At 42.1% G+C, this 11,898-nt stretch overlaps 1 protein-coding gene across 6 annotated transcripts in view; it reads right to left on the reverse strand.

The window, feature by feature from the left end:
* Nucleotides 1-11,898, reverse strand: part of LOC107264336 (hydrogen peroxide stress regulator 1) — a 29,989-nt gene continuing 18,091 nt past the window's right edge. For 5 of the 6 annotated variants that reach the window (XM_025081194.1, XM_025081193.1, XM_015732491.2 and 2 more), the window contains one exon: nucleotides 1-7,892. In XM_025081194.1, coding sequence (XP_024936962.1) covers nucleotides 5,802-7,709 — 1,908 coding nt within the window. In that variant the 5' untranslated portion in view covers nucleotides 7,710-7,892 and the 3' untranslated portion in view covers nucleotides 1-5,801. Of the gene's footprint in view, nucleotides 7,893-7,966; nucleotides 8,079-11,898 lie in introns of those variants that run through there. The other variant, XM_025081192.1, reaches the window with a different exon arrangement.

Consider the following 11,898-nt stretch of genomic DNA (forward strand, 5'->3'; position numbering starts at 1 on the left):
TTTTTTTTTTTTTTTTTTTTTTATATAAAAAAAAGCATACAAACTTTTATTAGAACTAGGTACAAAAATAGTAGGTACATTTCTTCATTTCGTCTAAATTATCTTCCTATTACCGGCTAGCTCGCCATCGAGAAGTACGTGGACATGACTATTTTTATGTTAGGTGTCGTAGATGCGATTCGATCGGATCTTATAACGATCCACAGCATCGGGATCGGAATTTCTTATCGATATTGTCCCTCCGCCGTATTAGCCACGTGTGTATTTTATAGTGCGTATTGAAAAAAAAACTATGTGAAAAGAAAGTAGAGTAGAGGTGAACTAAGTGTTTGGAGACAGAAGAATGAGGGTGTGTAATTTTATGCTCGTACACGTACATATGCAATTCTAGGTTGCTGGAACGCACAATGTGAAATTGGCTTTATCACAAAAATCAAATTGTCAGGTTATGTTCAGCTGGTGCGTTTGAACCGCCTAGTCTTATGTACATTGCTCGTGCTGATATATAATTTTATATTTTTTCATTGACTTGTCAAACTTTAATCGGCGTCCGATCGAAACGTGTTAAATTATACATAACGAGCACAAAGTTCATATGGATAAAATTGATTTTGAAAATATTGATAATTCAAGTCATTCAATGCATCCATATCGTTGTTAGTCATTGTATCAAAATTTATTTCATTATTCAACGTACGTATATTAAAAGCTCTTAATCTTTCGATCGCAAAATATATATCGAACATCATTTTTTTTTATATCGACAGTCTCATTTAAATGTCTCGAAAAATTTATTCTTCTCGCAGCAATATAATTCATTCGCGTTATACCTATCTAACGTGAATTACAGGGCCGTACCTCGGGGGTCGCATTAGGTAAATCCTACCGGTAATTATACGACATGCATCTGTACACATACGAAAAATTATCTACGTATACGTAACGTATTATCCTGGGCGCGTAAAAAGTTTTTGCAAGTTACGAAATATATTGAAAAAAAAAATGAAGACAAAAAAATTAACTAGCAGCACATTTCGATCGCGTGGTCGCTCGATTGATTTATTGAAAAAACAATAGAAGCTAATTAAAAAACAAAAAAAATAAACGTCCCTCTGTACGATCCGTGAATCTAGTCGATTAAAAAAAAAAGTATGGTACATCGTAATATTGGTTACAAGAGAAATCGAACACTGTACACCAGGATTTGTTAGTGAAGCCAGCTAAGAAAAATCTACGTGATATATATTTATTTTTTGTTGTCTGTAAGTTGACCTTAATCGTTACTCGCCATACGCGATATATATATATGAAAATAATATCGCCTCGTATTTTGGTGATCCACTCAATTGCTTACGTAAGAAATGATAATATGCACTTTTGTCCAGTGATACGAAAAATTGAAAACAGCTACTTTATTGATCCTGCCGGTGGTTACAGGTATCGACGTGAATGGGAAAATATATTATGTATAATATAATACCTAACAAGGGGACGTATTATAATTCATATAGTATGTATATTTGACGCGTTGCGAAATTAAAGAAACGTATGACGTAACTAATATCCATACAAATGCACACGTACGCGTAGCGTATTGATACGTGTGTATATACATATATATACATATAAATTTTAATATGGATACGTGAAGGCATATATATATTAACAATATAAAATGTAAATTATTCACATAACATTATATCCGTGCTGTAAAAACATTATAACGATATCTGGTTTGTACTGGATAGGCCGTTGTATATAGATATTTAGACTTTATTTCATTAACTTTATTCATTTATTTATTTACTATATTTTATATAGTTTGCTGTTGGCTTCATTTCATTCTGGCTCCTCGTTGGCCTCTGAGTATTATCTTGTGGGAAATATCTATCATACGTGGGTTTTTCTTTAATATGCGCACACGTGCATCGTTGTGCGCACGTGTGCGCATAGTAGGCGCCGCGCGTATGTTATTTCGTTACCATGGTAACTTGGGAATGTATTCTTCCTCGCGTTAACAACATACACTCGTTTAATCTGTAATATTAATTTTAACGACGTACAAACTAGAAAGTAGCATGAAGACGCAACGAAAAGGAAACAAAAAATATCAAAGAAGAAGAGTATAAGGAGGGAGTACGTTGAGTATGTAAACGGTAAAAAAAATATATATATATACAGTACAAAGAGAAAGTGCGAGGAGTTAGAGGGGAAGACAGAGAGGGACAGTGAGTGGCTGAGTAATTGATTAGGTCCGACGTAAAATTGAGTATTGTAAAGAGAGAAGAAAAAAAAAAATTTTTCAGTTTTACCGATAATACCAGTCACAGTCAAATCTCATGGAATATTTGTGAACTCCCGGGAAACGAGGGTTTGTACATTTTTTTTTCTTTTTTTTCCTTCAAATTCCACTCTGATTTACGTATATCAGATGCGACTAGCAGACGCGAATGAGTTTGCTCTATGGGGGTGCGCCACACCTAGCTTTACCTTTAGAAGGTTAATAGGCTAGGTTTGCACACGACAAGGAACAATATATTAGCATGGATAACGTGTATACGTCGCCATCTTGCTACGGTTTAGTCACTTCGATTCGCTTCGATTGACTAGCCTCGGCGAAAAGGCGAATCCGAAATTGACGAACGGATCGCCGAACCGTGACGTGGAATTAGACACTGCAGGTTCGCGACTTCCGACTACCTCAAGGGTATCTCGACTTGTCGTCAGAGTATTGGTTTTATATGCCTATAATAATTGTATAGATATATGAGAGAGCAAACGGGTAAGATAATCTTATTTGAAATTGGAGAAAGCAGGATAATTCTGATGTACTATGGGTATCCCCATTACGTATAAGGTGACGATCCATTAGATGCTGGGAGATGTATAGTCGATTCAAGATAATTATTTGAGGCTTATCGAGGGGACTGTCTTGTGGGGAATCCCGTTAGATTTTGGCCCCTCGGAAAAAAGTGTGAATAAATTTGTATCGAGTTTTATATGTTTTTTTTGTAGTGCTAATTTTTCTTTTTGGCCAATCAATTCATTTTGGTATTTGACTGTGGTACATTTGCAGCGCACATTATTTTTTTATTCTTCTCTGAAATTTTTGTGATTTTATCTTCGTGTGAGTCTATGTATTTGTCAAGTGCTTTGTTACTGTAGTATACACGTGTACTTGTCTCTTGGGCATATTCAGTTAAGTTAGGTATGGATTAATGGACGGATGGGATAACATATGTATATTGGCAAGATGGCCATACGTATCTATGCTGGCGCTTTTGTTACTGTTTGAACGAATTCGATACGCTTTCGGTTATTCTTGCGATGGTATCTTCTGCCTTTTCTTTTTTTTCTTTATATTTCTCTATGTATTTTCGGTCGCCTGTACTAGATTCTGCATCTTGTAATTTAGGTCGACGCGACTGCCACCATTCAAGGGACTCTGTTACGTCGTAACCCGTAAGTGATTGGCCCCTCAAAAATATACCGATCTTCAATTTTAATTATCGTTACGGTGGGCATCGCCGAACTTTATCGGATATCTGGTAATTTTTATGTCTGATTAATTTTCACGATATTTTTTTATTATCACGATTTTTTTTTCTATCTCTTCGAAATTATACCACTGCGATTCTTTGTGTCTGGCTTGCGTAATGCTCTCGAGACACCAGAGGCAGAGAATCGAGAGCGAGAGAAAATTTCAGATCCGCACGACTTCTGCCGATTGACCCCGTCTTCAAGAAATCATGCAACGCTCTCGAGGTCATGCCCTTAAAGCGGGCATTGCACGCGAGCACGATTCCCACGTGGATGTGTGCAAGGTTCGATAGTTATATACCATTCGCATGAAAATTGCCGCAGAATCTAATAAAAAGTCCCATTCGAGGTACGTATTAAAAATATTTTTAAAAATTACCCCCGCAATGCCCACCTCGCTCAAAATCAGTTCGATATGGTTTCACGATAACGCTGGTAAAGTAAACTGACTGAAAAGTCTTCGAAAAATTAGATACAGTTCCGACACAGCTGTTTTCAATCGCACAGCAAATCCAGCCGCAAGAATTGGCCGCGAGTGGCGCTAGAGGAGGTCGCGAAGATAATGAATGTACAAAAGCAATAAAGAAAAAATTTACTAGGGAGGAAAAAAATGAAAAGACGTAACGGAGCAGCTGGAGGGACGTGAAATTCTGAAAATGGCGCTATATCGTAGTCGGGGCAGTTTAATCTCGGTGACGTTGATAATCTCATGACAAGGAATCGTACTGTTTCCATCAGCCGATAACTCAATATATAATAACTTACTTTCGGGCACGCGATTTTACTGTCTGATCGATTTCGATTTTTTTTTTTAATCCACCCAAGTACTCAACACCGTTCTTCACGCGAATCCGTCAATTTTTCGAAAGACAACGTGCGACGATCCGAGCTGAACGTAATTCGGTGTACATATACATATATATATAAAAAGACACTCAATGTATAATTAAGTGATTCAGCACGTGACGTAAGGCTACCGCTACGTAAAATTCATTGCATATCTACGCACTCCTCTAATCACTCATTGAGTATGTATCTAAATCACAGCTCATGCTACTAATAACTTCTAAAAATATTCGCACAATTATCCTTTACTTAATTAGATAGATTATCCGTTAAATTCTATATATCATTATTATCTCGTATTAATAATTATATATATATATATATATATCATTGTCATTATAATTATTGCCATGGTACTCAATATCATCATCGTCGTTATCGTTATCGTCCGTTTAATCGTCAATCGTCGTTAAACCTCGTCACAGTAATTATAATCGTCGTTGTCCTCGTCGTCGTGACAAATGGACCGTCTTAGGAACAAAATTTCATAACGTCATTCACGTAGGAGTCTGCCTATCAGCCGATAATCTATAACATTAGAAAGCTGACCGAAAAACGCCCGACGTTTCTCGGCAAATCTTTTCGATACGTATATATATGTATATACACATACGCGTATACCTATATATATCTATATACATAATAATATATGTATGTATATATATACTTGTATAAATGCATAGTATATAGGTACATACACTATCACCTTCGTTAGAAGGGCAGAGCTCATCTCCCTATCCAAATAAATTAAGTATCATACAGCATATGTATTTTGATAAATTCGATTAAAACGATCTCTCTCTCTCTCTCCCTCTCATTCAGTCACTCTCTTTCTTTGCTATAATTAAATTATGTATTCTCGCGTTCCCAGAGGACTTTGGCCCTTTCGAGCTTCTCCGGATCTTCTTCGACGTGAATCCCGATCCGTGGATCTGACCCCGTTCGTACAGTTGTCCAAGTCGTGCAGCTACGAGCGTCACTGACATCGAGATCAATGTCTTAAGGTTAAGGTCGGAGGTTGGTCGGAGGATCCGTAGAGTCGACAGCGGATGCAAAAGATCTGCCAGGTTCGATACAGTACGTGGAGTGAAGCCGCAAACCTCTGGCACGCTCCTTGGAGAAGACCGGAAGAAGCTGCAGCTTTCAGATGTATCGTCTGAGTGAGGTCAAGGTAAAGCTCCACTTGGACCTTGTATAAATACCGTAATTATTGTTAATAAAAATGTCCCGAATTCTTGGATCTCCTTATGCTAGGCCTAATTCGACGAGACCATCTTCGAGAGAGTCTGGTTATCACACGGATGGCGCTCACCTAACCTCTTAACGTGCTAAAGCGTACGGAGCTTAAGGTCAGGCTTACGTAAGAGAGCAGGAAGAAGAAGAAGTATCGTTGACACGGTAAGAGTCTGGCAAAACTAACTAGAGGGATTGCAGCTTGGATCCAGATTTACGTGAGTCTGATTTCTGGTACCCGACGAATCCGTCGAGGGATTCGAACTGGTGGCGCCACTCGCGTTACCGTTACTCGAGGAGCTACTCGCGTTGGCGACGTTGGGCTTCTGCGCCACGTGGGTCTGGTAATGCTTCGCCAGGTGAGCCTTCTGCCGAAAACTCTTACCGCACAACGAGCATGCGAACGGTTTCTCGCCCGTGTGAGTTCTTATGTGAACGTTCACGCTGTACTTGTCCTTGAAACCCTTGCTGCAGATGCTGCAGTAATGGAGAGATCTCTCCTTGCGCTGAACGCTGCCCGGCGAGCCGCCTCCGCTTCCCGATTGCTGTTGCCCGCCGCTGCCGCCGCCAGCGCCACCGCCGCCACCACTGGAACTGCTGTTACCGCCGCTGGAGTTGTTTCCATTTCTGTTCGCCCTGCGACAATACTTCTTAGGCGGTTTTGACGTCCCGGTTGTCGCCGATACCCTCCCCGTCGAAATCTGCATCTGACTCGACGGCTGCTCAGCCTCTGCACGCGGTGCACTTTGCTGCATGACTTCCTGCTGCGCCGCGGTCACGACTGTCACTGCACTAACCTGACTGAGATCCGCGGGTAGGGTGATCGTACCCAGGCTTCCACTTGCCGGGTCCAGGGTGTACATAACCGTCGTGGTGGCCGAGACGTTGCAAACGGGCTCAAGATTACAGTACGATTCCACCACCTCGTTTGCGATACTCTTTAATTTCTCATAATCGCCAGGGCGATAGGTCGTCGCGTCCAGTTGGGACAGTAGAAGATCCTCATCGGTGCAGGGATGTATGGACTCGTCTTGCTGATGATCCATCATTTGTAAGGTGTTGGGATTAGAGTTAGTACTCTGCATTGACATGGTTGGGGCCTGGGAGGAGGATGACGACACGACCTGGCTAGGTCCAGAGTAAAGTTTACCCTGGAGAGCACTTCGAAGCAGACTCTCGGCAGAGTCACCAGCCGCACCCGGGGCTTCCTGCAGATGATTCTGATCGGAGAGCTTCCAGTCGTTGTTGTTGTCCCCGGTAGTAGCCGACGATGCTCTCCCACAGATTTCTTTGCTCTCGACGAAGCCACTGTCCTCGGTTGAGTACTGGGACGATGGTACCGGCATCGCGTGAAACCTTTCCGTTCTGGAACTTTCTGCACTCTGGTCGTGGTCGTGTTCGCCCGTGGGCTCCAGGTTCAGTATCGCGTCCAGGTCCAGGTTCGGTCTTAGAGTCCAGGAGTCTGTCGACGGTGCTGCTGGACTCTTACAGCAGTCCAGGGCGTCCATCGAGTTCGCTTCGTTGTTCAATACGGTAAGAGTGTAAATAGCTCCATCTGTATTTTGTCTATCGTTAACGGTGCATCCTCGCGACACGGGATCATTTTGTACGACAGGATCCCCATGAGGATGACTCTGGGTATTTGTGTGCGCTGACCAGCAGTACTTGTTAAGATCCTCCAGGAGTATGTTGCAGGTCTGCTCCTTGTTATCGTCCCCCCAGTAGTCGCAATCAGACTGGTCCATGGTGACGTCGGTGTTCTGAACATTACAGATGTGATTGCGATGATGATGATGAGATAACGAGCCGGTTATAGTGGAAACAGGTGGCAGAGCGGTGAGTGTGTTATTATTTGTTTCCTTTATGAAGGAAGAGTGAAGATTCCGCGTTTCATGATCCTCGTGACGAGGATCCTGCAGAAAACTAACTCCGATGCTCCTGCAGGATCCTCTGTGAAGGAAGCCTTCCTCGTCGGAGACCCCGTCAGCTGATGGACAGTGCGGCGGCGGCGACACGACGAAATCGAAGAAATCAGTCTTTGCGAGCTCCTCATTGGGACCACCTGGTGCAAATGCTTCCGTGATGTCCATCCTGCTGAAGAGTGTCTTCCTCGCTGGATCCTGCTACCTGCGCAGGTTATCCACCCGGTGATCGGACCTTGGCAGGATCCTTCCAAAGGATCACTCGCGGTTCCAAGGCGGTCTTCTTCTTGTACTTCTTCAGAAACTCGTATCCCTCCGCCCGTCTGACCACCGCATCCTTGTCCCGGAAGTCTGCAAGAGGATGGATCCAATGGTTACAAGAGGTGAAGAAAAAAAAAAAAAGAAGATATATCAGGCCAACTTACTAGAGGCACGTGCAACAGGGCATCAAGGAATCTAACTACAATCGACGTGCTCAAAGACTAAATGATCTAAGCTTTCGTATACGTAATAAAGAATACAACTATTGCGTGTGTCGTGCTCCATATTTTATGCACGTTGCGCAGAGCACCGTTCTGCTCATAGAATAGGATTGGCTAGGATCGGTACCAGCCAGCCACTAGGCCGAAGACCAGCTCTCGGCATACTCCAGGCGTGGGAACGCACCGTGCCCGCGTATAAATTTACTATAGCCAAGCCGAAGCCAGCAACCAGCAGCAACGGCGGCGACCAGGCAGTATGTAGAGGAGACACGGAGAGGTAAGTGCAAGTTGCGCAACTTCTTCCAAGCAATCCTATAACGCACTGTACTAAATTAATCCTACTACAGTGTGATATATATATATATGCGTCAGTTAAATGCCAGCCGGTAACAATGATCAGTCTCAGCCGTGTTCTACCCGGATGTCCGAGCACTGCATCCGCCTTGATTTAATACCCGAGGAATAAGCGACTGCGCTTTAAGTCGCTTCGATTGATATTCGCTTACGTGAATATCAGGCTGCAAGCCAGCCAATATGTGCCAGTGCAGATATCGGCAATCTTAAAAGGTGAACCCGGATGTCGCTCAAGAAATTTCACAATGGGAACGAGTCAATCGACTGGTACCTATATCGGCCAGAAATCTCAATGGCGTATTGACCGATGTCGATGATTTGAGTAAAGCCACGAAACTGCATTTCTTCAAATGGAAAGTCATCGCATACACTTTTCAGATATTTTTTTATCGTATCCGACCGAAGGGACTGTAAAAAGAGCTAAGAACTACTGTGCCGAATGGTTGACCACGGAGGTTCAATCCGAGTCGTGAATTCGGGTCGAAGGGGGATCAATGGGAATGATGAAAGAAATTTTTGAATTGAGGCCAATTCTGCCGAAAAGTTTGAGGAACACTGAAGTGCCAAATCGAGATCCAAAAGTATTATGGAGAGTTAATCATCGAAAAGTATCTTCGAGGGTGACCTGTTATATTTACAGTAGGTATGTGTATATATATATATATACATATGTAGACAGTCTTGTGTACACAGAAAATGCTTGACCAGGAATCGGTAAAACTTTACGGTCGGCTTTATATGCCGTAATAACACGTTGTATGTTCGGTTTATCGCTTCATTCGCTCAATAATTTTGCCAAGGTGTTTCCCATACCCCGTGTCTCCCACTCTGTCTTACCCGCTTCTTCTTTTCCTCGTTTCGTTTTATTCCTGCACAGTTTCCGTAATGATACTCTCCGTACCCTCTCTCGCACCTCCGCGAGCATTCTATTGGAAGTGTCATTTTTATTACTTTATTCTTCCTGCCCAGACTCCTGGGATCATCTGGTCCCGTACGAAGTGAGGCCTTGGGGATACAGGTAGGACTTCTTGCTGGTGCTGCAGTCAAGGTGCATTAAAGAGAGGGAAAAAAAAGTCATCCAATGGAGCAGAGCGGCAAGGTTTCAATTCTTCGCGTTAGACGTGGAATTGACTTGAAACCGCAAATGTTATTTACAAGACACTCTGAGTTACGCGGAATCGACCAGTCGAAGAACTGCAGATCGTTTAGCTTCTCTCGTGCTGTTAAGGCGAACGGAGTATAGATATATATGTGATTTATGATTATTAAGGGAAAAAAAATTAAGAAAGGGTCCTTAAATCATCTGTAGAATACTTGAAGGTGGTTACTGTCTTGACTTTGATCCTTTAGGACTTTCTCTTTCATCCACAGAATCAGCAAACGTGAATCTGCTTGAAAATGTTCTCGTACGTGGTCCAGTGCCACGACCTTGATTCACTGAAATCGATAGATACTCTCTCCAATCGATAAAATATGTGTTACAATGGGTGACATAGACGAATAGAATCAGGCGGTATATGGTGACTTAACCTAACCCACGAAATCGGCCAGATATTCAGCAGCAACCTTGTTCCGTTCCTTGTCACTGGGAAAATAATCTGCACCTGCCAATTCCGAGCTTTCTCTGTTCGGCTGCTGGTTATTAAGACATCATTTGGACGTGATTAAAGTGTAATTAAAAAATTACGAAATCGCAGAGTACTTGAAGCATAGACCTCGTAACACACTTTATAGACAATTGGTCAGCTGGCAGTAGCAGTTGCTTGGATTCGAAGAAACTGATTGCGAGACATGCGACTATGCGGTGAAATTCTTATTTACTTTCCGTCGTCTGGTCTTCCTAGTTACATTTTCAATTCCATTCCTCTTACCGTTTCACTCTCTCCTATGGGAAAATTATATTGCCCGTCAGTCCTGTCAATGTTTACGACATATTTATAGCATATTCATCACGCCAGAACACGAAGACGTTCTGTATATTTTTATATACCTGTAAGACAGAATGATTCTTCATGACGTATCCGTGTACTCATACTTGATATACGTATATTTGTATAACTGTACTTTCTACTGTAGCATTATAAATTTTCAAACTTCCCGCTACTTATCCACGAACTTTGAACTATTCCAAGGTGCTTGTTTCGGTACGTAGATCGTGAGCTCATCGTGATCTACAATGTTCTGCCGTTCTCTAATGGTCAAATGTATTGGGTTAGAAAAAAAATTCCAAGGACGTGTCTGCGTGACACTTTAAGGCTACGGGTACCGTTCCACGGCAAACAATAAACCGGAGTCTTATAAAATATAGTCTCGAAGGCTACACCCACGCGAATGTAGTACTACACTGAATTCTCGATAAGCTGGCTAGTCTTGATAACAATGTAATATACGTATTGTGAGACGTAGGAAACGGATACTCGGCCCAATTCCTTCGAGTTACATGCGTGTAGAGCAGCAGCGCCGGCAGCAGCAAAAGCCAAGAGCAGCGCCAACGGCGGAACGCAGAAGCACTTAAAGCCGCCACGCTACACTTATGAAATAGTCGGTAATGCGAACGCAAAGAATAGCAGGAAGAGGGTCGGGAGAAAGAAAAATTAAAGTAAGGCGCTAAGAAGACAGTAGTAAAGCATGGTTAGAGGATATCCTTGATGAACGATACGAATATCTTTTCCGCGTAAAACGAAGCCACGCTGTTGACTCAAAAATAACAACTTTTCTCAGTGTATATAATTTCATCAAAAAAAATCCAAGAAAAGGTATGAATGTCGGTCAAACAGAGCTGGCGACATTTTCTGACGGTGGAAGTTCTTGCGCCAGTTAGTGCCGTCCAGCAGAACTTTTGCCACATTAACAATGGCGTCTCCGCCACTCGTATTTGTCCGTCATAACTGCTACCACGAGCACTCCGTTACGAAGAAAAAAATTCTGCGAATAATTGACGCTGGGAATAATAGACAATTAAAGACTTTCCGCGAAACCATAAAAGTCTTTTCTGTCATTAACCACAATTTTGTTTTTATTTAATACCAATGGATTATCTTAGTGTGCCAATTGACTCTGTGGAACTTTTATACCCGGTGGACGAACCATCTTGGATTTTTTTTATCATTCGCTTGTTTCGCGCCACGGAGAAAATGTTCGACTCCGACGTCGTGCACGTCGGTTTCCTGTACGAATATGGAGATAGGAGCGGATGAAATATGTGTAAGACAGCTATTGAGTCCAGAGTACGTATATATATACGTGGATGTACATAGGTATATGTACAAGATATACAAGGTATATAGAATATCCTTTGACAGGTAGTTGACCATTGAACATTTAAATAGATATGCATTGTACCTAAATGTACTGTACATACATACCAAGAACCAACCCCAGCAACAAAGTATTATGCAATTACCCATAGCAATCTGGCGTAGCGGCAAGTGGATCTACCTTTTGCTTGTACCATGGTATGCATATATATATATATATATATATATATAACCTATCCACTAACTTCAATCCCCCCCCCCTTT

The sequence above is a fragment of the Cephus cinctus genome, unplaced genomic scaffold (genome assembly GCF_000341935.2).
Source record: "Cephus cinctus unplaced genomic scaffold, Ccin1 Ccin1_scaffold0168, whole genome shotgun sequence".
In the NCBI taxonomy this organism is placed as follows: Eukaryota; Metazoa; Arthropoda; class Insecta; order Hymenoptera; family Cephidae; genus Cephus; species Cephus cinctus.